The sequence below is a fragment of the Photinus pyralis genome, unplaced genomic scaffold, assembly GCF_008802855.1.
Source record: "Photinus pyralis isolate 1611_PpyrPB1 unplaced genomic scaffold, Ppyr1.3 Ppyr1.4_LG8, whole genome shotgun sequence".
NCBI classification, from domain to species: Eukaryota; Metazoa; Arthropoda; class Insecta; order Coleoptera; family Lampyridae; genus Photinus; species Photinus pyralis.
The window spans coordinates 35168262-35195525 of record NW_022170819.1 but is presented as its reverse complement, the minus strand read 5'-3'; the positions used below and the strand labels follow the sequence as shown (position 1 = coordinate 35195525).

The 27264-nt window shown below is 37.7% G+C and overlaps 1 protein-coding gene and 1 long non-coding RNA gene across 4 annotated transcripts in view; both read right to left on the bottom strand.

Annotated features, from left to right (window-relative positions):
* LOC116178170 overlaps window positions 1–27264 on the bottom strand; it is a 120140-nt gene that overhangs the window by 41364 nt on the left and 51512 nt on the right. For all 3 annotated transcript variants that reach the window (XM_031497585.1, XM_031497586.1, XM_031497588.1), the window contains one exon: window positions 5–359. In XM_031497585.1, the coding sequence (XP_031353445.1) occupies window positions 5–359 (355 nt within the window). The remainder of the gene's footprint in view (window positions 1–4; window positions 360–27264) is intronic.
* On the bottom strand, window positions 8276–9004 carry LOC116178172. Its single transcript, XR_004146818.1, has 2 exons — window positions 8481–9004; window positions 8276–8432 (listed from the first exon to the last, which is right to left on the bottom strand). It is a non-coding gene; the product is annotated as an uncharacterized LOC116178172 (long non-coding RNA).

The following is a 27264-nucleotide window of genomic DNA, read 5'->3' as shown; positions in this document are numbered from 1 at the left end:
TTACTCGTTTGGGTTCGTATGGTTGTACTTCGCCGCTAAATTTCGCATCATATCGCTGTAATTCCTCACGTGGGGCATGATGGCCGACTGATCCGTCGCGGGTGGTGTATCGGGATGTGACGCGGATGATGGGGTCACCGATCTTGATCTTGACGACGTGTCTGGTGTACCCGGGCTCAGTCTTTCATTCTTTACGTGATTATTATTTATGTACATGAGATAATCGGCGGGATGCGAGGGCGTCGTTGGACTGATCCCATTTGTACTGGTGTTGGAAACGCGATCGAGGCGACGTCTACGGGTCGCCTTAATCGTCCTTTGGGGACTGCTCTCCAAGGGTTCGGCCGATGGCGTGTCACCTGAAATGATAATCAGCGTTAGACAACCTTCGCCTTTCAAACCACCTTCGCGGCATTACAATAATAAACATTCCTATCCGATAATCTAATGCTGTACGTAGATACCTACATATATCGTAAATAACAATAAACTATTTATTTATGCAGCCGCAATACGTCCCTGACAAAGAACAATAAATTAGGTTATTTCTATCTGGAGTCGATTTTCATTCACGTTCACCAATAAAAAAAAGGCACTTTGTGGTGTGGAAATAATAATAAAGCTGGTGAGTGTGAACTTTTTAACTTTAGGTTATTATTTCCTTTTGTGTATGATGCAGCACATATTCTTGCTTCTGAAGATGTTTATAAAAGGTACTGCCTTGTCACGCTTCTTTAATATAACAAAACATCTTTGATTACGGCGATGGGATTCTGTGCGTTGTAAATCTCATACATTTTTCTTGGCTCGATTAAGATTCAAATTTTTTTAATCGAACGCCTCAAATCGACGGTAGTTATCACACAAAGAAATGACCGCAAAGGAAAAGGAAATGGAACAAAGAAGAATGAAAAAGTAAATAATTTGTGGGGGGCAAAGTAAAATATGGTCCCGGTCAACTTGAATGGTGAAATCATGGAAAGGTAACGGAAAAAATGGTACAGTACAAAAATTTTAACTTGGAAGTTTACTTAAAACGGAAGAAGAAGAACAGCATCAATATTCGTCTTGATTAGCTAAGTATTTTGTAAACCCTAAAATGAAGCATTAAATCTTCTATAGCAATTAAAATTTCCAATCCTTCGTGTGCTCTATCTCGTTTTCTTTGTACTGTTTTCCACATTTGCCTATCTTCACTGCTTCGTTTGTTACCCTATTCATCCAGCTAATCCTCATTATCCTTCTATAGTAGCACATTTCGAATGTTTCTATCCTACTATCCCTGTCTATTGTTCTTGATGGTTAGGAATTTGCATAAAAAAATTTTGTTTCGATTAGTCTTAATATTCCTAAAGAAATCGACCCATAAAAATTACTTGCTTGAAACTTGAAACTTGAAACTTTGACATATGCCTGGCGTCGCCGCCTCTCCCAGGATTTAGTCAACTGTCGTGAGGATGCGTCCCTGGTAGACACTATCAGGGACGTTTCTCCACTACTTTGTTGCCATCGCGCTGGGCCGCGACATATGCCAAACAATGTGGTGGATTTTGTGGATTGGGGGGGTTGTGGGGGGGCGGCTAACTGGGTGTTATCCGACCCGAACGGGTACGGCCACAGCTTCGCCACTGGTATTCTGCCTTAGAGGGAACTCTGCTTTCTAGTGACAGCTTCTTCTCCGGGCGTTCATTGGCTTCCGATGTTCCTATCCTTTGGTCTCGTTCCCTTCCCTGTTTTCCCTCGTGTTAGGCTCTTTTTATTGTTGTCCTCTCCCCGCATTACTTTCTGTCCCCTTTTCCTCCTCCCCTCGGCTACTTGTCCTTGTGGCTGATTCTTCCTCCACCTCCAGTATTCTTCTGCTTTCTTTCTTCCTTTGATGTTTGTCTCTGCTATTCTCTTCCCATCTTCCCATGGTAATCCCCGAGACCTCTACCGTTTGGTTTATGGTGGTGTTGCATGCTTGGCAGGGTCGGCGTACCTTCCATTCCGAGGCACATAGAATCTTGGCAGCCCGAATGATATGGTTTTTGTTCCTCCTGTTGGTATGTCCCCAGTATCTCATGAGATAAATTTTGTATTTATTGATAAGAATTGAATCCAAACAATGGATATATTGGCGTATTGATTCCTGGAGCCTTTAATGCTTGTCATGGCTCTTAAGATCTTCCAAGTTAGTGAAATCATGGAAAGGCAACGGAAAAAATGGTACAGTACAAAAATGTTAACTTGGAAGTTTACTTAAAACGGAAGAAGAAGAACAGCATCAATATTCGTCTTGATTAGCTAAGTATTTTGTAAACCCTAAAATGTCGTTAACTTTAGGATTTTAGGGCGTTTGGAAGTAATGAAGCACTAAATCTTCTATAGCAATTAAAATTTCTACCAGTACTATAGCTATCTATCCAATCCTTCGTGTGCTCTATCTCGTTTTCTTTGTACTGTTTTCCACATTTGCCTATCTTCACTGCTTCGTTTGTTACCCTATTCATCCAGCTAATCCTCATTATCCTTCTATAGTAGCACATTTCGAATGTTTCTATCCTACTATCCCTGTCTATCGTTCTTGATGGTTAGGAATTTGCATAAAAAATGTTGTTTGGATTAGTCTTAATATTCCTAAAGAAATCGACCCATAAAAATTACTTACTTGAGACAAATTTTGTATTTATTGATAAGAATTGAATCCAAACAATGGATATATTGGCGTATTGATTCCTGGAGCCTCTAATGCTTGTCATGGCTCTTAAGATCTTCCAAGTTTCTACAATCTATCCAGTTTTATATTTTCGTTTCTTAAAGAAATTGACTAAAAAATATGTTAGAAATGATAAAAAGCATAGCTAATGTCTACCGATCGACATAACACCACGTAAGTTCATGTAAAATAAGTTTTAGTTGACGTTAGACAGTTAGACGTAACACAACGCCTCAAATACCAAATACAGTGTGTCAATTCAAATTAAATTTGTTTCGTTTCGATAATACGGACGTATCTTACTTAGATTAATGGCAATGTTAATTGCAAAAATTTAAATAAATAAAACTAGCAAGTGATTAAAATGCGAGTCGTGGTCAATACATTAAATTAAAGTGTCATTGCGTTTGAAATGCGAAGGTGAAACTGCTGAAAGGTTCGGACGAAAAAAATTTGCGTGAACCTTTTTGGTAAAAAAGAGGGAATTAAAATGGAACAAGTTTAAAACTTGGAAAAAAGTAAATTTTGAAAATGTTTCTCGATCCAATTTTAACATTCTCTATCACCAAAGAATTTAAGATACTATCTCGGCCAATTTAATACAGTTCCCATCGATTATGTAAAACAGTGGCTACGCGCAAAGGAATCCGGTTTAAATTCGACCCTCCCCCTGTTTTATAAATGACCGCCATAAATCACTAATACTTTGTACCATTGAAATTATTAATATACACGTAAAGAAAATGGGGAAAGACACTATTAATAGTTTTAAGACAGCTTTGCGCAGTGCCTCGCCATTGGACGACACAATGAAGGAAACGGCGGGCATCTGTATAAAAAAAAACTCCATAAAAGTAGCCGTTTTCAAAAGAATTTAATTATACCGTTCGAGCGTACGAAATTAATTTTTTTTTTTTGTAAAATTTATTTCTCTGTATAAATCAGATCTAGTTTAGATTGTGGGAGATTTGACTTCTTTTACGGTTATGTTAATTTGTCCCTGTCAAAGTGTCAAATTGGGAGGAGCAGATGCGTGCATTCACTTTATTCGGTTTTATCTTATGCCTGGTACATTTTTTGTCGTCGTGTAATTGGCGACAAGTCAATGTAGGCACAAGATCAACTCAATTTTGGGGAGAAAGTGGAGTTGCCTCTGGATTTCGGAACGTTTAATCGTTAATTAATCATAATTTTTAGCATGAGACAACTTCACTCTCGGTGTTATACATTCTGAAACCTTTCCCTTTTCCTTATAGTTTGTTCTAAAATGTTTAATGCAACTTTTAAGGGATTTTAGAAGTTTTATATACCTTTATGGATGTTTTCTTAAAGATCATCTGAGTGAATTTGCAGATATCCTCTAGGAAAAGATACCTAGTAGGTTAAATGTTTGGGTGAGACCAGGATACCTGACCCAAATCGGGCTTCTCACCTGCCACGTGGAGGGCATCCACAATACAGAGTCAAGAAAGTCCTTACTGAGAAATGTGTAATAGCGGTAATGACCGAAAGAGCAAATAGAGTACTAAATTCCAAGAGCGTCCCAATACCTGAAAGGATCACCAAAGGTCTTCAAAATATGTTAGATTATTTAAAAATTCTCTCCTAACTTTAAGAACTGAGCGTGAAAGAGCTTTTTTTTAAGCTTCAGAGAGTCTAATGGATCCATGAGAATCTTCAAGAGCTTTCAGTGCCCTCAAAAAAAAAATAAAAGCAGTCTTAGAAGCCTCCAAAAAGTTCAAGAGTCTCCAAGGGGCTTTTAGAATCTTTATATAACACTGACATTTTAAACTGTTTCTGTGATTCATTTAAAGTCGTCTAAGATCTCTTAAGTGCCTGTAACGAGTCAACGAATGTTTAGCCCAAGAGGATTCAATGGTACCCACAATCTTTTCGTAGCTATTAGATTCTCTAACAGGGTTTTAAAACATTTCGAGAACGTTTAAGAAACTTTACGAACCTTACACATTCTTTAAGGGTAGTTCTTGCGATTCTTGCAAAGCCTTTAGGAATATTTACTGGATTTAATGGTATCTAAGGGCATTGAAAGGATTTTGAGAGCCAACATTTTAAAGTAAAGCGACTTATAAACTTTTAGAATTTTTAAGATATTCTATATTCTAGTACCTCAATGGTCTCTTTAAGAGTTTGCAGCAGTTATTTGAATTCCTGTATATGACTCTGTCTGGGCTGGATTTTGATTTTTGGACCATTCGAGGAAAAATGGAAACTTTGCAAACATGCTAAATTTGAAATGAGTGTTCCTTGTACAACTAACATTGAACAAACCGTATGTGTTCAATTAAAATAATGAATGTTCCGTAATAAATAACTATGGCGATAATTAACGGGCTCACTTACAGAACTTTCCGCAATATATACGAGCACGAGCACGAGCCTTCTCAGTGCACATTAGGAATCGACTCCTGCCATTCTAAAGCCATCGTGGTCAAGGAATTGCGTTTTTACAATGTTTTGTGGTAAAAGGCAAAGACAAAGCTTCCTGGTTCTAAAGTGCACGCAACTGTTACAATGTCAGGCTCGACTGATCTCGAAAGGTTATTAATTTCAAATTTGCAATTAGCGCTCGCCTTAGAAAAACTACTCTCTTCCATATACGAGGCGCTAATCTACAAATTCGCCTCATTGATTCCTTTTTTCGACGCGCGATGCTCCGTACAGTTAAACAAACGTCGATTAGCAATGCTAACAGCAGATGGACAGCGAGTCCCTTTTTCAATAAACTCCCTGACATAATATCAATATTTCTTTCTACAGGTTAATGCTCCGTTTACGGTTTGTGCATTTAACTGCCACTTAAACAGGTGAATATTGACGAAATTGATTTTGAATGCCCTCCGATTGGGGTCAGCTTTTAAAGATCGCTCTCTCTCTCGAGACCCATAATACGTACAATGGAGACGGTAAGAGTTTTGAGATTATTGCGGCCGAGGGTGTCGTTCGTCTTCGAAAGAGAATGAACAGGTAGGTTGACCTTCCCTATGGGGAAAGGACGTGACTTCCATCACTGATATTTATGACAGTGCATAGTTTAAATGTTTCAGTTTTATGTACGATGTCACTTTGCTTTGTGAAGGAAAATTATTTATACTTAGCAGCAGTTTGTGAGAGGTAAAATTTTGCTGTTCTACTCATCTGGTTGATTGGCCTATCTGTGTACTAAACGAATTCTTCCGGATTTAGGAAGGTTGAACTTGATTTCTGTCATATTTCCCTACTTGGTGTATCAATTTTATATTCCTTAGAGAGCGTTTAAAGGCAGATATGTTACCCTTGTCCATCCATTTGTTTAGACAAGCTGACGGTTTCCGTTAGCCTCCCCTGCCATTTGCACAAGTCCCAGTACACAGCTCCCAGGACCAAGGTGGACGTTTGGTTTCATTAAACTTGTTATTAACAAGCACGCCATGTCGGCGGCTGATGGTACTATTGACTTTCGCGTCTATATCCAAGAACAAAGCAGGGGCACATTTTTTGGAAGAACTTAAACACCGTTTAGTAGCCTTTCGAAGTTGTTATAAGAAGCTGTCTTCCTGGACATAGCAATCCTGTAGACATACTGGTTTCCAAATAGAAGAGCTCCAATCGAAACTCCAATTCGTTACACTCACCATCGTCTCGATCTCATTCAGTACGGATGCGGGACCGATGACTTCTAGGATGACTTTCTATTATTTTTAGAGGCAAATCTCCAAAAGGCAAATCGATAATGCTTCCAATTAAATACCGGAAACATACCTAAGTCTTCAAAGTATAATAATTTCTACAAACGCAATTGCAACATCTACGTCCCTGTCTATCATTGTGTATTATGTTATGTAACTTTGTAATGTGCAATCTTAAGTCAACCAAATCCAAATTCGACGTAGGTATGTCACAAAGGGATTCGATGTAGATCGTAATGTTCAACCTAATGCGGAAACGGAAGAAAAGTAAAAAAAACCTAGTACAAGGAATTCAATAGTATTGAATACTTTGTGTGACCTCTAGTGACAGAATAATGAACTAGGAAGTGAGGATCCCAATAATCTAAACTACAACGAACTTACCGATTTCGTAAGGAATATCTAAAATGAATATTTAAATGACCGAAATGCTCGTTGCCATATATAAGAGCTTCGTACAAAGAATTCGTGGGTTTAAAATCCCTTATCAGATTCGCAGTTCTTGTGGCAAAGACTAGATCAGAAACCGCCTGTGTACCAATTATGCATCTGAATCCCTGACATAGCTGGTCAAACATGAGAGGGGAGGCTACTTTCTTCGAACAGACTGCAAAAGAAGTTAAATTAACAGTACCCAAAATTCATAATCCAACAGCTCAAGTTCTCGAGGCACAAGACTATGTAAAACCACGTGATTTAAACACATGGTGCTTAAACGTGACAATCCATACTCAACAGTACAATTAACATTAACTGCACCCTTACAACTAAAGAACTATAGTCAAATTTCGACCATATAAAGTTAAACTAGAAGGGCAAATGTACCCGTACGTTCGCTAACCTCATACCGAAAAAGTCGTACTAGTATAAACAAAACTCGGTCGCAGTTAAATAACCTGAGGCCGCTTAAATCGTATGTAAAGTGGCATTTTTCTTACGAAAAAACTCAAATAATAAGCGAAACAATGAGCGTGTGTAGGATAGCTGGCAGTTCTATTCTGGTGTATTTACGTCTTCGAGAATTTGACGCAAGTTTCTGAACGCGGTCGAGGTAAATACAAGCTTCATTATCCTGAAAGAGGCAATTTTGTACGAGACCAAGTCACAACTGTATCATCGCGATCCAGTTTTTAATTTTTCTTGGAGGGAGTCTTTTTCAAGGAAGCGCCGTACCACTTGTAACTTTTGGATTGTATAAAGCCGGTTCTCTTTAAGAGTTTGCAATGCAAAGGCCAAACTTCTGCAAGTTCCACTCCAGTCCAAAACATATAGTCCATACCGAGCGATAATAAGTAATCACTTCAAAAAGGAAAGAAATGTAACTTTTAATGTAGTGGTCCAGTCTTCAAAATTCTAGCCATTTACTGTTAAAAGTCTTTTCTTCTAGATTTTTCGGAACAGCAGAGGCACTTGCCTACTTTTTTCAAACAGACCACAAGAGTGAGCACGTACGACTTTGCTCGTGCAAGTTTTTTGTTTATAGTAGCTTGTTAAAAAAACACTCCGATTGCGTTTCTGGAAAACATTTAAACGAAGCCGAATATGTGGTAAAGGACGAGTTACCCACGCAATAAGGAGAAAGATAAAACGGACTGGCAGCCTTAGCAAGGTCGTTCACTTACGAGCGATAAAATTTACGCGAGAGAACATTTTCGAATCGGGGAAGCGCTGTTCAAATAAAAAACTGGATTACATAAACTGACATTATTGTGATACACAAAGAAGCTTTTGGGTTCGCTAACAGTAACGGCTGGTTAAAACCAGGTTCCTCAAAGTTGAGTTATGTCTTTGGATAACGCATTCCGCCATAAATAAAATTTGTATACAACGACACACGGCAGCGAATTACAATTAATCGGCGCATTTATCTACCTAGTTAATAAATGGGGCAATATTAATATCAACACAGCGGAACATTGGTTTATTATTCCTCTTCATAATCACGGATCTCGAGTATTCCTATCGCATGAAGTCGGTTTGCTTTGATTCGCGATTCATACTCAAATAATCACCAACCCAGAATTGAACAGGAATCTCCGTAAAGGCTCCCACTACGAAAATGTTTCAAATCAATATTAGGAATCTTTTTGCAGTATCACCATGCGTATTTCTTTCTAATCAAAATCTTCAGGAACTGAAACTTAGGGTTCTATTCCCTTAACGTAACTCATTGATGGTGTAGATTTGGCTGTCCGTTGGCACTAAGAACCGTAGAGTAAGTCGAAATGAATACAGTTTCAAATTTCAGACACTGAGGCCTCGGTTACAACTTTCCCTGTGAAAATCTGAAATGATGCCAATGTATAATTCATATATAAATGTCTATTAAGTTGATGTTGCCGAATATTCCCGTTCGTAAGATTATAACTCAAATAATTACACGTAATTTATGTCAATCAAAAATATCCAAAACGTTATTAATTATTAAAAAACACGAAACATCAGCACTTTCGTAAAAGTTTTCCCCGTTAGCTTTTGATAATTTACAAATCGTAAATTTAAAACATAACCCAACCTCATTACGATCGCACGAACCGCTAAAAATTTACATAACTGACACTTTTGATGTTTATGCAAAATTTTGAAACAAAGAATTTCTTCCACTTCTTGCGGCTTGCGCAATATTTTGATTAGTAGTGCGGCGAGGCGGCGTTGCGGTTCTTACCTAATTAAATTTTACAATAATAAATGTCACTCGGTTCACCTGTTTACGATGTCATATTGTACATTTTATTGCGCCATTTGATTTTATTACGGGGTAATTAAGCTTAGGCCGTCAATCGTGTTTCGATTAATTTCGCGACTGTGAGAAAAATGCTGTGAATGTGGCGCTATCGAGAGGATTCTTTTCGATTACTTTATGACCGCTATTCAACGAGGCGCAAATTCGGTTATTTTTCTTGTCAATTCGCTCATCCCCACCCGTCATACTCTTTTTTAAAAGCCTCCGGCAGTATCGTTTGTTTTAATGCTGAATTAAAAAAATTGTAAGAAGTCGCCCGAGAGTTTTACATATTATATCATTTTCTTAGAGAATCCCATTACTCACCCTGACGTGACAGTCATCCATTCCAAGGGTTGTGGTGGATCCAATGTTTTTATTTTGTTGATTAATTGTGTTTACAAGGTTCACAGCACAACTCGCTCGCAAATTTCATAGAAAACAATCAATTGTTTAGGAAACCCGCCCTTACGGAACACTAATCCATTGGAAGGGTTGTAATTCTTGTTTCCTTAACTGCTTTTGTTTATACGTTAGTACTCTACAATGAAACGCTAAATATATTCAAATTAAAAAAATTCTGCACCAACCGGGAATCGAACTCGGGCCGCACGCATTGTAGCTAAAGCGATTAGACGAGCGACTACGACGACGGCTAGCATTTTAATAGATATGAATATGTTACAACTAATAAAGACCTTGAAGGGTTTTCTTCATGCCTTCTAAGACTTCAAAGACACAAGCGTTTACTGGCCTTGAAAAGTCTTCAAAAACTGTCAAGTGCCGCTAAGAGCCATATAAAGGCTTCAAGAGTCAACGAGGAAATCCGTTTTGAAACATTACAACATTTAGACCCTTTATTATTGGAAGCTTTAATAGACCTTAAGAACGTCAAAAATATCTAGCTATTTAACGGTTTTTATGAATCATCACGCGGTCCTATCCAAAAACCTCCAGTGGCCACCACAGTATTTCTGTGAACTTTAGAGCCTCATAATCTGTAGGGTTCTTAAGACTCTTTTAAATACCTAATCTTTAAGAGTATTTAATATCTAGAGAAACTTTCAAGGCTATTTACGACCTATAAGGATTACAAAGGGTTTCTAAATTTGTAGAGCTCTTAAAAGGCCTTCAGAAATCCAGGTTTCAAAGTACTTGGAAACGAACCTTAAAAGAAGTTAATAAGTTAAGGGTTCTCAACAGACTCTAAGAGCTGCGAAAAGTCTTCAAAGATGTATAAGAGCCGAGCCTTCTAAAGGCATTTGGAGCCTTCAATAACCTTTTAAAGGCCCCATAGTTTTTAAATTTCCAAAAAACTCCAAGGATCTTCTACATGTTTTGAGTGCGTTTAGTCGCAAAAATTTTTCAAACGTATTCCATTATCTCCCCTCTCTAAAAATGAAGCCTTTTGAAAAATCCTTTGAAAGCTTTTAATAAAGAGCATTTAAGGAGGAGCGTTCAAAGATATTTAAAAACTATTAACAGCAGATCCTTTAACAGTACTTCTCCAAAAGTTGCCGACCGTCAGATGGAATAAAGTACACGAAGACTTTATCAATATGGGATGGGAGTATACGAATGGTCTCATGGTGAAAAGGATGACTGTAAAGAAAGGGGCATTGAATTTTCTTTTTACTGGGAAGGTATTCCAAGGCCCCCAAACCCTCTTCTCCCAAGACCGTCTTTCTGACCACTCTCATTCCGGTTTTCGGTATGAACACCGGGTGCTCCGGGAGGTATCCATACCCCCTAGCATAAAATATAAGGGATCATGTTGATAATGAGAATTGTGCAGAAAAAGTCATTGGATTTGCCACCCCCGCGTGTTGCATCTTCCCCCAAAACTTTCTGATTGACCACTCTCATTTCGGTTTTCGCTAAGACGCTATAAAACATAACACCGGGGGGCCGGGAAGTATGGAATACCCCCAGGAAGATGATCCCATGGTGATAATGATGATTGTGGAGAAAGGGTAATTGATTTTACCTTGTACTGGAGTGTATTCCTTACCCCCCAGACCCCCCGGTGTTGTCTCATCCTCCAAATCCATCTGTCCGACCACTCCCGTTTTCGGTAAGACGCTGTCGAGCGTAAGACCGGGGGATTTGGAGGGGGGGTGCAGCATATATATGCAGGGTGTTAATTAATTGGGTGCCGATAATACAGGGTGTGAATCCCTGGGGTGATTTTAAGGAGAAAAGTTTAAATCAACATATGACCAAAACTTAATAAATAAAATGGTCAGTTCAAAACCCCGTACGGACGTCACTGGTAAAAAAATCTTTTACCGTCAAAAAAGGCTCCATACCTAATGATGAAAAAGTGTGTACAAAATTTTATAAAAATATGTAAGAGTGATCAAAAATTTTGATAAAAAAGTCACTTTTTTCTTAAAGTTTTAACTCAAAAACTAAAAGGTTTAGGACATATATTGATATAAACTTTTCTCCTTAAAATCACCCGAGGATTTTCACCCTGTATTATCGGCACTGAATTGATTAACACCCTGTATATATAGGAAGATTGTCTCATGGTGATAATGATGATTGCAGAGAAACGGATATTGAATTTACCATTTTACCCCCGGTATTGCATCTTCCCCCAAATCCGTCCGTCTGACCACTCTCATTCGGGTTTTCGATAAGGCACTATCGAACGTAACACCGGTAGTGGGGGAGGGGGTGTATCGGATACCCGCCAACATACACAGGAAGATTGTCTTATGTTGATAATGATGATTGTAGCGAAAGGGTAATTGAATTTTCCCTTTACTGACACCCCTCCCGTACCCTCGGTATTGGCTCATTCCTCCTAACACCGGAGGGTTTCGTGGGGTATGTAATAGCCCCCCCCCCCTCCCGCATATATACAGGAAGATTGTCTCATTGTGATAATTTATTTATTTATTTATTTTAGGCCTTTATTTTTGAGTAGGCGGGGTTTCATCCAAGGCTACTCTACTAACCCAACCCACTATACATTTACAAAATATCTGCCCAAACCAGGATTCGAACCAGGGACCCTTACTGCCGCAGTGACTTTTGCACGATACGATCTCTTTACATAAAACCTGCTAGTAAGGTTACAATTAGTCAAAACACAAAGTTTGCATGTCCGTCTAATTAGTTTTCCATATACTACCTAACTGCCTGCGTCCAATTAGTCACCACCAACTGAAGAATCTCAACAAAATTAAACCAATAACAGTTTAGTTGTAATATTGATCAATTTCGCAAGGTTTAATTAATGTGAAATACCTATACCCATCATTAATCATGCGCCGAGATTTTTTAATTAATTAGTACTAATGGTGTAAATTGTAACAAGCAATTAAGCTGTGACCTTAAATAATTGTTATGGTCCCGGAGCTATATATTGAGTTAACGCCTAAAATTAGTATTTTGAAAAATGGCACCCGATCGCACCGAGTGATTAGTAACGTTATTTATACGAACCAATAAACAAATTTATATTCCTCCTTTTGCATTACTAGATTATAAATAAATTAATGACATTTATAGACAAGGTCGGCCATAACCGATGAAAAATGTATAACGAGCTTTCCATTTTGGAATTCGTTAATTTTATGCGGGCGATTTATATTTTTGAATTTGTAACGAGTGGAAGGAAAAAATCGAGAGGGAGAGAGAAAACAAACAAAAGGACGAGAACTCGTCTCAAAACTTGTAACACCTTAATTTGAATGATTAAAATATACGACACCTAATAAAAACTCTTGTAAATAGATACTTCATAACAAATTTCCATAATAATTTACGAGACATATTGAGTTGTAACCATTGAGCTCCGGCGTATAGCTGAAACGAATTTTACTACCATGAAATATTGACAAGTTTTGACTTTATAATGGCACCATTCAAATACGGGAGAACATTATTTCTAGGGATCGAATAACGATGCGATGTTCGCATATCAGTTTTGATGATCTTCAGTAGGTTTTTGAAATCGTAATTCACTTAAATGGTGGCATATTAGAATTTGTGTTTCGAAAGTAATTATAATAAATTTTCAAGTAAGAATTTGGGTTTATTAAGTCCCAACCTAAAGTTTCTGTACAGTTAAACTTAATTTTTAACTGAAAAAGTGTTTCTTTTTATGCATTAATCCAATTGATGTTCGAGGGGTCGTTTTTATATTCCCGGACTGGGCTGTTTTCAATTTAGATGAACTTTTTCATTAAGCTGTTTTCGTAATTTTACTCTCAAAAGCTGCTGTAGCTAATTGTAGCTTCGAAAAAACTGAACATCCGGCTTATAGTCAAGATCTAGCAACCAGTAGCTATTTTCTGTTCCCGAAGTTCAAAAAAACACTAAGGGGAGACCAAATTTAGGGACAATGACGAACTTATAGCACCTATTAAGGGCCATTTTTCGGAAAAACCGAAAGTATATTTTTATTTGAAACGGTTTATACCTGTATTCAAAAGCGGAGAAGAAAATTTTGTTGTTGCTCTAGTCTTTTGGATTGGTTTATAAAAACGACCCCTCGTATATCGTGCACGCTGCATATGGAAAGCTGCATATGTACTATTAAATTTATTATTATCATTATTAAAGGCCAATTGAACTAAATATAAAAATAATCCAAAAATCCCATGAAATTTTGTGAATTACAAACACTGTCAATAAATGCCGGATAATTCCAGATGACCTCAATTTTTACCATTAGATGTCATACACTTAATATAAGCACCAAATAGTGCCACTTACTGGTATTACTTACATCTACACCAAAATACCAAGTACGAATTCCCCTGCCCAAAAGAATCCGCTACACGCAAAAAATACTATATCATTTTCATAAATTTCACGCAAATTTTTCAGGTACGAGACCCCTTTTCGACAGATTCGAATCTCCATTAAAATGGAAGCACATGGTGATTTTGAGTTTTTAAGTTTAAATGTAAGGGGTTTCTGGGACGAATTTAACAGTACCAGTTTTCTTAAGGGCGAATGCTCGAGCCAAAATAAATTGTTCTGACGACAGTTCTTATTTTGGATTTAAATCGAGGGGTAAACCGCTGGTAATAATTTGTACACTTACTTCAGCTTACATCCCGTACTTCCGGAATTCGCCGTACTTCAGAGTAATTCACCGTACTTCAAAGTAAGTCACCGTACTTCAATGTAATTCACACGTAATTCACCGTACTTCAGAGTAATTCACCGTACTTCAAAGTAATTCACCGTACTTCAATGTACTTCACCGTATTTCAAAGTAATTCACCGTACTTCAAAGTAAGTCACCGTACTTCAATGTAATTCACACGTAATTCAGCGTACTTCAAGTTGTTTTCGTGCAATTTAACCTACTTATAACTATGTTAGTACATTTTAATTGTTCCAAATTTGGTATATTCTCGTAAACAGACATATACTATGTTTTTACGCAGCATACGTCTATATACTCGTTATTATACGTAATACGAGTACTTGATTCCCTCGTTTTTTTCCAAATCAAGTACGAATGTTACTTTGTTATATGATTTTATATATTCGCTTTTACAAAATCCCATTATGTTTTAACCGTTGAGTGATAAATAGTAAGAGGCGCAACTATATGTAAAATTGCGAGTCAGGTTCCAGCTCGCATACAAATTTCAGTAAATTAATTTGACTTGCACCCATGTTGTGGGAGGGTGGTAAACGTGTGATTCTTATGCTTAAACGTCACGCATAAGAATCACACGATTACCACCCTCCCTCAACATGGGTGCAAGTCATATTCATTTGTTGAAATTTGTATGCGAGCTGGAACCTGGAACGCAATTTTACATATAATTGCGCCTCTTAGCTTACTATTTATCACTCAACTCAAAGTCCTCGTGTGAGATCGAAGGGACTTCAGCGCATTTTTGTGTGGCAGATCAGTATTCTATTAGCCACTTTCGACTCAACCAACAATAACAGATCTTGTCGAAAGCTACTACATTCACTAACCGTTTCCCATTTTCCGCGTGCACCCGCAATTCGCTTTTAAAGTTAAAATCGCGTCGGGGGCTACCACATTCCCTTTGACGGTAGCCACTTCCGACGTCCCGTTCACCCACCCGCAATTCGCTTCTATTGGCGACACGAGAAAGAGAGACAGCGATTCGAGATTTACGAAACGTTAAACCGCGTGAGTTCGCAACGGAAGGTAAAAGGCGCCCGAAGTTGACTACTTCTCGAAGACGCGCGCGCGCTTCGCAAAAAGTCGTTAATTTCGCCCCTAGGACAAAAAACAAAATTCCGCCACGCAGGAGTTGTGCGCGTTTACAACATCTTTCCGACGACACCAATTTGAAAAGAATCGAACTAAAACTGTAGTAGAAGATAGGAAAAAACTGAAAAACCTTCACGTTAGTATACTACGCTCGAGGATGACGCCCAGATGTCGCCAGCCCCACATCATGTAGCCATGTCCCTAAGGTTGACAAATTTCACGGCCTTGTACACGTACACCCGTTGCCTTTCTACAAGAGTTCTTCTACGCGGCCACATTTGCAGCCAGCCAGCCAGCCAAAGTGAGATTAAAAGCTACTTTTTAGCGCATTTTTTCAAATTTATTTGTAAAAAGTAGCTTTTAATCTCACTTTGGCTGGCTGGCTGGCTGGCTGGCTGGCAGCAAATGTGGGCGCGTAGAAGAACTCTTGTAGAAAGGCAACGGGTGTACGTGTATCTACAGGGCCGTGAAATTTGTCAACCTTATGGACATGGCTACATGATGTGGGGTTGGCGACATCTGGGCGTCATCCTCGAGCGTAGTATACTAACGTGAAGGTTTTTCAGTTTTTTCCTATCTTCTACTACAGTTTTGGTCCGATTCTTTTCAAATTGGTGTCGTCGGAAAGATGTTGTAAACGCGCACAACTCCTGCGTGGCGGAATTTTGTTTTTTTGTCATAGGGGCGAAATTAACGACCTTTTGCGAGGCGCACGCGCGCGTCTTCGAGAAGTAGTCAACTTCGGGCGCCTTTTACCTTCCGTTGCGAACTCACGCGGTTTAACGTTTCGTAAATCTCGAATCGCTGTCTCTCTTTCTCGTGTCGCCAATGGAAGTGAATAGCGAGTGAACGGGACGTCGGAAGTGGGTACCGTAAAAGAGAATGTGGTAGCCCGCGACACGATCTCACTGATGGTGGAGTCAAATCTTCAATCGCGAATTGCGGATGAACGGGACGTCGGAAGGGGGTACCGTCAAAGGAAATGTGGTAGCCCCCGACACGATCTTCCTGATGGTGGAGTCAAATCTTCAAACACGAATTGCGGGTAAACGGGACGTCGAAAGGGAGTACCGTCAAAGGGAATGTGGTAGCCCCCCACACGATCTTCCTGATGGTGGAGTCAAATCTTCAAACGCGAATTGCGGGTGAACGGAACGTCGGAAGTGGGTACCGTCAAAGGGAACGTGGTAGCCCCCGACACGATCTTACTGATGGTGGAGTCAAATCTTTAAAAGCGAATTGCGGGTGCACGCGGAAAGTGGAAAGCGGTTAGTGAATGTAGTAGCCTTCGACAAGATCTGTTATTGATGGTTGAGTCGAAAGTGGCTAATAGAATACTGATCTGCCACACAAAAATGCGCTGAAGTCCCTTCGATCTCAAACGAGGACTTTGATAATTTTTACAAATAAATTTGCACCGAGATCAGCACATTGTCGCCCACGTTGTTGATAATGGTCGGCGGTCTCGGTCGACACAAAATTATTTCTTATAAAAACAACACTATTCAAAAAGGTCTCTTAGTGACACGTAATCTAAATGACAAGTCTTAAATTTGCCAAATAAGGGATTATGCTAAAAGCCGAAATGAAGCAACGGGCAAGTTGCAAAATCGTAAAGTCTTATTCTAACAAAGTGGTCTTTAAAATAGAACTGCGAAAAGATAATCCTATATGTTCTTAACTTAAAACTTAACGGTGCTACTCTCGATCAAAGATCATTGTAGTATGATGCAATTTTTTACATTGGAGTTAAAAAAATGACCAACGTAATTGTATTAAAAAAATATGTTTTAGGTTCCTTTATTTCACCTTGCACTAGACAAAGATCGATTTTCGTAAAACATTTTTATTTATTGCATTAAATTGGAATAGAAATGTATTTCAGCGTACTTCTGTGAAATTCGCCGTACTTCAAAGTAATTCATTGTACTTCAGTGGAATTCAACGTACTTCAGCGTACTTCCACGTAATTCATCGTACTTCAGCGTACTTCTACGTAATTCATCGTACTTCAGCGTACTTCAAATTGCTTGTACACCTACTTCAAGCAGCGGTTTACCCCTCGATTTAAATTGTTGAATGTTTTTCGCAGAAATACGTAAAGTAGAACTTTCGATCATTTGTCTTTTTTATGATAATATAAAGAATTTATCTGGATGAATGGAGTCAATGAAATATGCGTCATCTTTACGCATTGTTTTTCGGTGGGCATCTAGTAAAAAAGTACGCTCGGAAATTGCATCATACAGATTTTTTTAAATTGTGTGAGTCTTGGAAAATGCTGGGGATTGGCTGAAAGGAAAGCAACCAATTAAGAATTCAGATATCGCCATTTTATTTTAATTCGTCATGTTTTGTTTTTGGATTAAGTCATTAAGAATTATAGTAGGGAGCATTCGTCGTCTGACTAACTGGCCAAAAAGTAATAGTTCCGGTGTTTCTTCAAACAATTCAGAATGAACGTTTTTCAATCACGATTTGTGACGAGCGAAAAGGGGTACGAGTTGTTAACGTATAATAAAAATAAATAAATTTGGATTTGTTTGTGAAATAAACCACCAAAATCGTTGTATGCACATCAGTGGCGTAACTTCATTTTCGGGGGCCGTTTTCAAAACTATTTGGGACCCTTTTCCTCACACATCTTACCTAATATTTTTGCTGATTTTGCATTTTGAAGTTCAGTTAGAGTCCCGTTGATTTTGTTCGAACTTTAATTGCCAACTTTTGTGTAATATTTGTGCCATAACAAAATGTAACGCAATTACTTAATCTAATTGAAATTTTTGGTTTTATTGTGAATTGTATTGACTTCAGCTACTTGTAACTAAGGGTAGGTACTAGGTAACCCTTGAATTTGTTTGTTATTTGCTTGTTTCACTTTAAATGTTATCCTTTATTTTGATTTGTTTAAGATTGGCCAGTTGTTTATGTTCCTTCGATGTTTAAACTTTTTAGCGACTTCAATTCTTTGCGTATGGACCTGCCTTTTTTGAATGTTTGTAACTATTTCGTCCGTGTAGAGGTGCTGGAGTGTTAAAATTATTTAGCAGCATTCATCTCGAAATACAACTTCAGTAATTTTAAAGTACGGTTCCTTCTTGTTCTGGTTTGCTTGCCGACCTGCACCGGCGACCGCCGACGGCTCCATCGAAACCGTACCTTAAGATTACCGTATCCAGGACCTTCAGATACCTTCTGGACTGGAGAAAGTCCCGCTAATTCACAAAGTATTTTATGTACTTTATATAAGAGACTTCGGGATATTATTTTTCGCAAATGAAAAAGTAGCGGAGTTGCTTTTATATCTATTTGATCCGGCCACTCTTGAGTATATTAAATTTTGTATTAGATTAAAGTCAGATTAACATTTAACTGTGGTGAAATCGAACGAAATTCGTGTTCATTATTCACTAATGAAGTATGTATATTGTATACACAAAATATACAATCTGTAAATAACCAAATTTGGTCAGTAAAGTGAATATAATAAAAAAAACTTTTTAAAATACTATAAATAATCAGCAAAAAATTGTGCAGTGTGCAGTACGTATACAGGTACACAGTAAGGTACACTGTAAAAGAAAGCATGTGCATTGTCCTTCTTAAATAGAATTTGCATTGCGCCTTTTCCTGAACGTTTTATCTCTTCCTTTAGTGACGAAAAATATGTAAATAATTAATAAAAACAATAACATCGAAGGAGTTCGGGAAATTTTCAATTTTTTAAAGAATTGTTTATTATTAATTAAATAATAAATAATTAAATTTTTTATATATTTTTGCCGGGGCCCGTCCTCATTGCGTACGCCACTAATGCAGATATCATCACTGGGTGCTGACGTAAAAGAAGATCTGTAACAGACGGCGCGGACAGTTGTATTTTTCCACTACATTTCCTTTACTTTATCTTCAAACCCATTGTCGATGTAAGCAGAGAGTTTCTTGCTATATTATTATGTCAAATTCAAGTAAACGACATTTTTAGATTCCTAGTACGAGCTAGCTAGCTATTGCGACAGTCCCTTCAAAATCGTGCATTAATTATCCGCGCAGAGTAAAATTCATTACGGAAACTTTTTTGTTTTATCTAGAACTGTATCACATATTTCGAATGAATTGTGGCCAAGGGACACAAGAGTGATTTTCACACGGAATTTTTAAGAAATGGTTTCTTATTTCCTTTTCTCAGCAGTTTTAGTAAATAGAGCGACTTCAGGAACACTAAAACGCGCCAAGGAAATTATTATTTTCAAATAATTATTACTAATCGATTTTCAAATAGTGTCTCTAAGATTTAAATAACCATTAAACTTACAAAACTCAAAATATTATATACAGGGTTAGTGTAAAGTATGGAATATATTTTTTCCTCTTTACGGATACATAAAAATAGTCATTTCGTTAATAATTAAACGATTTAAAGTAATATAAAACACTTCCAGAATACTAGAGCCTGAAGTTCGAGAGTCATTAGAAAATATGGAATTATTCATTAACCTGATGAGCACAAAAAATTAGCGGCACAAATTAGCACAAAATTATAGTAAAAGAAAATTTTGAAAATATCGGTTCGGTGTGAGTGAATGATGGCACTTTCAATCAGATTAATCCACTTCATTCAAACTACAAAATTGGATTAATCCTTTTAAACGATTTCCATTTTCGGAATCGAGGTTTAGGCCATTTCCATATGAAAAATCCAAAGAGCCGTGGGTGAAAAATTCTTCGTAATAAATAGGGCCAATTAATAATCCCTAGCCAGATACATCTTTTACAACTTATTGTTATCTAAACGACATTTATGCTAATGAGGTGAAGCTATAAATTCCGAATGGGACCATAAATTAGCGACCGGCGATCTGGGAACGAATCCTTAGAAACAGATTAACGGGAAAATTGGAGTCGGTCTAATAAATTTCGTTGAAAAATTTCATTCGGTGAATATCAAATTAATTTCGCGTTATTTTAATTGGTGCCTCGCAAGTAGGAATTGCGGGGCCGTTATTATCGATCATTATCGGTGTAGATCAAAATATCCACTTAAAATTGCCGTAAAAAGTCAATACACAAGCAAAGAGTACATCATTAATTCCGCTACAGTACAATGCGAGGCTCCGTTATTATTAATTATAATTTGATAGCTTAGTAAAAATGACAGTTCGATTTTATCCATATGCTGGTGCCTATTATAAATTAAGGTCAAAGTTATGGAAAGTTGAGGAATTGAAATTCAGTTGACGTCAAGGGAACTGATGAGTTTACTAGCGTCTCAGTCACATTCTATTCCAGACATAACACGTTACCTTTCCAATCAAGCATTTCCTTCGAAGAATTTTAAAATTCTTCTTTTTATTTGAACCATTGTCTCTTTGTCTCATACGGAAATGGTACAAAATTTCCACACACGACGCTACGTGTTCACAATTGAAAACAGCACTCAGTATTCCTCAAAGACAATACGAAGACATTGGCATTCGTTTGGAAATACTTTGACAACATTTTGTAGTATTAAATGTTGTAAATGTAATACCCGTCGATGCGCGTACGTCGGTACAACCTCGCAGATCTGCCCGCACCTGTCAGGAAGGTAATTTGCTCTAAGGTAATTGTAGGTGTAATGAACTTTTAAGTTTAAAGGTCAACATTTTATAGTAAACAAATCTTTCTTCATTAATTTAATAACGTAATTGCGATTTAATTACACCACTGACGTAATCTTCATTAGACGAATGCCATCTAATTCGTATTGTAATAATTGTGTGTCAAATAAAAAAAAACATCTTCGTATCGAGCTCAATTTATTATTATCATTAATATTTGCATATCCCAAGGCACAACCTCGTACCAAAAACCAAAGTGAATTGGGTTAGCTGGTTCATACAAAAATTTCAAAAAGCAAGGTTCAATTTTGTGGAAACAAGATGTTTCATGCTTAATTCTGAACAGAATTTAAGGTTCAACTCGCAAAAAACTCTAAAGCCCCGATTCTCAAAAAATTAGGTACTCATCCTCGTAAAAGATGAGTTAGCCGTGGCAAAAACAAATTTCAGAAACTTTTACTTTTCTCCTCGTAAAAAGTTGCTGTTGCCCACCCAAAATTTTAAAAACGAATTCCCGGTTTCGCCAGATTATCTTGGGTGTTTTCTTGTCAATTGGGCCCCCTCAGCCTCTAAAATTGAGTACCTGGAGTTTACCTCTGCGGTAATAGGTAAATAGCTCCAGCACACCTATGATTCTTGTAGTATCCCAGATGAAAAGTTGTCGCCTGCGCAATATTTTAATTGTACATGGAAATTCGCTCAGGTACCAGTAACTTTGAGCCTGAAAGCTCGCTCATCGCTTTAATACTCGCCTCCAGGAAAATCTCCTCACAAATAAATTCGTCTCCGGAATATGTTGATCTCGAGAACGTTCGCAGTTTCTAAAACGGTTATCGTTCAAACAGTCTTTCTAGGGGTATGTGTTTTACACGCAATCAAAAAAATTTAAATGCCCTTTCATTATCCCGGCTGCGTATTCGTGAATCTTCCTTCTTTCGGCAATCTTAAACCTAATATCCAACTCCGCTGAATTGAGATGCACAGTTTTGTGAAAAAAATACTTTTCGTGCAAAGAATCGAACCCGAACCGCCCGGTTGCAACCCGAGTATCCTTGCCACTTGACCATTATGGCACAGATTCAATCGCATTCCGAAATTGCTGTGGGGAAGGGGCGATTTTCGTATGCAGGAGGACGCGTTTTGACCCCACCACTAGATACGCCTAGTCCAGATGTTTCAATAGCCCTTTGTGAGTACTCTCCTCCGTCATTCCAATCTCGAAATATTCGCAATGCAAGTTTTGAAATACCATACGTCCCAATCTCCCATTGTAAATACCCTCCTCCGACAATACGGTCTTGAGATATAGGAATTATATCTGATTACGATAAGGGATCGAGGAGGAGGACTATGGCTGCTAGAAATTAATTCCTTTTGTCGAGACCTTTCATTAGAGTACCATGAAAGATAATACTAGTTCCGCCCCCCTCCCCACCTCCTATTTTGATAAGGGGCAAGAAAGAAGGGGGTAGTTGGTAAACAAGTTAAATTGTGCACAACTCTTAAAACTCTTAAAACCGAAATAGCTTAGTGAATCGTGGCGTTATAAAGTAGTAGCATACTATATTTATATAAATGTTTTTTTTGTTTGAGGATTGATGGGGAGACTTCACCAACAGATATGTCTCGTCCAGACAATTCATTTTGCTTTCCACTTTTCACAGACAAAGAGTTTTCGAGATATTCGCTCGTAAAGTTTTGACATCAGCAATAGATATATTTCGTCCAGACGTGCCAATCGCCCTTTGTGAGTATCATCCTCCCACAATCTTTTCTTGAGATATAAGCAATTACTTGTATAAGATCACGATAAGGAGTCGAGGAGGAGGCTATGGTTGGTACAAATTAATTCCTTTCGTTGAGTTCAAGACCCTTCATTAGAATACCATGAAGGGTAGACCGCGTGTTCACCCCCCAAACCCCCCTCCGTTTTCAAAAATTCTACTTACCACCAAAGACATCCGTATGCAAATCCTGAGACTGGTGGTCGCATGTAGAATTATGCACGTTTTACATTCAAAAACAGCATCTTAGGAAATAATTTATGAGGACCCCCCCCTTGAGACAGCGAAATTTGATGACCGTCTGGCACGCCTTCAAGGAATAGGCTACATATTGCAACTTATTGCAGGACCCCTTAAAAGTAGTTCAAAACCGCAGAAGTGGGTCCGGACGGACGGACAGATGGACGGACGGACAAAGCGCAAACAATAGCACTTTCTTTAATTCTTAAAAAAATGGGCTAAAAACATGCAATGTAATTACGGTACCTTCTCCCTTCTCCAGGTGAATCTCCAAAGGCCACCTCCGGAGTATTCGCTCGAAAGAAAACTGGTCATAGGTAATTTCCTCCAGGAATATCTGCTACCGAAAGTTTCTCCTTTGGATAATTCAGCACCAAAAATCTGACTCCCTGCAACTTCTGCTTCCGGAATATTTTTTTCTCACAAAATTTGCGTCCCATACATATTGCGCCAAGAAATCCCTTAGTCATCGCCGAAAAAATCGCTCCTGAAACATTCGCCATCGGCAAATGGTTCTTATCCAAAAAATGTCCTCTCTCCCTAAGTTAATTCCTCAAAATTTCGTCAGGACTACTAGCCCCTGTGATTTTAACCAACTTTCCTTACTTTTCACCGTACCTAAGAAAACTAATCCTCCTGGTAAGTTCGAGGGTAAGTTTATCGAGGGAATATTTGGTTTCCCACCCTGCAACTGCTGCACTCGGCATCGAAAAATTTGCTTCCGAAAAATATTTCTCTAAAAATCTCTTAGTCGATTTGACTTTCCAAATTCATTCGCCCTCCTCTCAAGTAAATTCACCAAAGGCCCATAAGTAATATTCTTCTGCCACAGGAAGTTTCTCCTAACTCTTTACTAATCAAGTATTCGCTTCAAGATAGTAGTTTCGAAAATATTCGCCTCCAGAACTATTGGCCCTAAACTCAATCACCCCCTGAAAATTCTCCCTTCATAACTTTCAATTTCCCGAATATATATTTATATCTATTTTTAAATAAAATATCATTCGCCCTCAGGACTATTCCCCAATGAGTAATTTTCCTCCCAGAATATTAACGAACAGATAATTCGTCTCAGGATTATTCGTTGCTGAAAAAACACCCCTTAAAATTAATCCTTTGTACCCCTCTTTCCCGAAATTAATCAATTCTATCCCCTTTCCGAAGCATTTGCTTCCGCAAAATTCGCTTTTAAAATAATCGAATCAATAAAATTCGCTACCCGAAATTTGGCGTCGTGATACTTCTACGAATCCCGAAACATTATTTCCTGGAAAATTTGCTCTTATTCGCGACCAAAAAAAACCAGAATTGGTTCACGTCCAGGAAACAACGAATTCGCTACAAGGAAATCACAAATAAATTTCTCTCCCGAATGTTCGTCTTTGCAACATTCGCAGTTTGGATTTTTTCTGAAGCATTAGCGGCCAAAAATTCGTTCTACGCATGCATGTAAATTATTCAAAATTCTGAAGTTTATTTCTGGAATATTTTGCTCAGAAAAGCTATAATCTTTGAAATTTTCGACAAAATATTTCTCCCCGAGAAATACTGTGCCCATGTATATCGCCTATCGCCAAGTAAAACTTTGCCGCTACTCTTGTAGCAAACCACGAGAAGGAAAATGGAGTTGGCCACGGCTAGCCAGGGGAGACGGGTCTTTCAGTGAAACAGGTTTAACCTTGGGTTTGACAGAGGTCATATAAGTTTTTGGGAGCCAAAAAGTAAATAAAAACAAACTAAAAATTATATAAGAATACAGACTAATCAGAATTAAATCCAATTAATTCAAACTTACGTACCCTATTAATAAATAGGTTTCGGATTGCGATATAGGTAGAAGAAAGGTAATTAAATTAAAACATGGCAGAACCTAAAAATTAACTTAACCAAGTAAGGAATCCTAGGAAAATATTATCTCGAAGAAAAGATACAACAGTGATCATTCGCGTAAATACGTTTAGATATATATTTAAGACAATTTTAGTTTGATGCCTCTGAATTTTCAACATGAGATTTCTTTGTCTTTCGCAAAATAGGCACCTATCATTTCAACGACAAAATCAAAGGTGATATTTCCCCATTTCCAGTTGTACCAACTACACCCCTAACACTAAGGCGCATTCATTCAGTTACTCAAACTGAGGGTACATTCAACGAAACAACGTCCCGTTACAGTTTTTACGGAAAATTTCACCTTTAAAATATGTTCTAAATCAGGAGTTACTGCGATAATAAATTTGATCTACTGGATTCGTTTAGATAAAATACAAACTTCAGATTAAGCCTCAAGGCTCAAAATATAATTTAACCTCTCATATCAGAAAATTTGTTACTCTTTCAACTGAAATTGTCTAAATTGCAATCAAAATTCATTTTTCCGTTTCAATGTTTATAATACAGCGTACATTCCGACCTTTAAATAATTAAGTGCAGTTGAGAAACATAACTCAAGTCTTGTTTACTAATTAATAGAGACGGATATAACTTTAACCATCTTTTAATTAAAATTCAAATTATTGCCCATCTTCGCCTTTATCGATATGATAAAATCTTAAAATCTTAATTGACTTTAAAAACCAGGGTTTCCCAAAATCTGAAATTTAAGTTTTGTGGGTTCAGTGTTCCTTAACACGTATCAAGTCTCATATATAATTTAATATCGGCGATACTTTACAAGGTGTAAAATTCAAGGATTAAATACGGAAATTCGATGCCTCTATTACATGTGTTTCTTAGTTCGAAAAACTCGAAAAAATCTCGCAGAATTTCTGGATTTTGAATAATTCCATTCTAATTGGAGCTAATTAGTGATGAAGTACTCACTTATCTGTAACATTTGGGAATAAATTGACATGTATTATTTGTGATCCTTTCAAGAGTAGAATTTTTACAATCGTTGCCATTTTTCCCACTTCAGTGTTGAAATCTTCGTAGCAACGACTCGCCTGATCTATGATAATGGACAATATTGAAGATCGACTAACAAATCTGCACTAGGTATTTATGGCGTAAAGCAGTACAAACATCAAGCAGTAAGCACAATAGGTAGTTACAGATACACAACAACGGTTTTACACCATTAACATTGGTAAAACGCCGTTTAGAAACCCGATTCGACTTCACCGAAGAAATAAAGCACTTGTTTCGTTGAAAATTCCCGATCTTGGGATCTACACAATCGGCAATAACTGGAAGAATGCCTGAAACAACTGACGATTCTGACCTTTGATATAGTGGCGGACATCCTTCACGAACGAAGATCAATAATTAATTCTCAAGTCGTGCCTCTTAATCAAATAGCACGTTGGTGAATAAACACACTTAAGTCATATCTGCGTGGGTCGGACCCATACGCGAACTTCTCAGAAGAGTACGACGTTAATATCATTTTAATAATTCATCAGATCAGTACATCATTTTAATATGTCAATACAGGATTGCGAGATTTTAGAAATTAATTATAATCGGCGATTGCAACGTGCATGGGAGATTTCATCATGGATCAACGTCGCTTGTTTATTAAGTGGCAAAGGACACACTAAACTCTCATTTATAAATTATTCACGTTGACGCCAGAAACAAATTCCAGCATTTATTAGTGAGCCTCACTTGTATCAAAGAATACTTAATAATAATTACTCTTTGCTTGTATGCTAATTCGGCATTTAACATCGCCACCTTTGCTACCGGGAAATCGCTTTGTTTACGATTTGTTATAAATCACATTAAAATTAAGATCGCCCACCAACACTAAGCAAGGGAGAAAGAACATCGGTTTGGGTGCCACACGCACCAAAGACGAAAGTACGAGGAAACCAATTGGTACTAAATCATTCGGTACAGTTAAGTGAAGGGCTTTCAGTGTACACTCTTTCACTTCAATTGGACATACGACTTTAGATGACACTAAAACAACTTTGTAAAGGTAATTGCAATTTTTTTCTGGAATTTCCTCTTTGTCTTTCATTAGTGCAACGAACTTAGGTTATGATCTGCAGATAATCAATTTTCTTTTATTCGAATAGGTAGTTAACCAAAGCGATAGTGCAACAATCTTAACAAAATTAAGATGAGCAGAAAATGATAAAGGTCAGCTGATCACCTGCTAATATTGCTTTTGGTCCTGACGAAAACGATAGAGTGCCAATTTAGATCCACGATTCAATCGAAGAAGCAATAGGTTATTATAGTTTAACATTAACTTAGAACCACTACCATCGAATTTTGTTAAATCTAATGTGCAATGTGTAACGTCCCGTTGTTTCATTGAATGTACCCTTAGTTTGAGTAACTGATTGAATGCGCTTT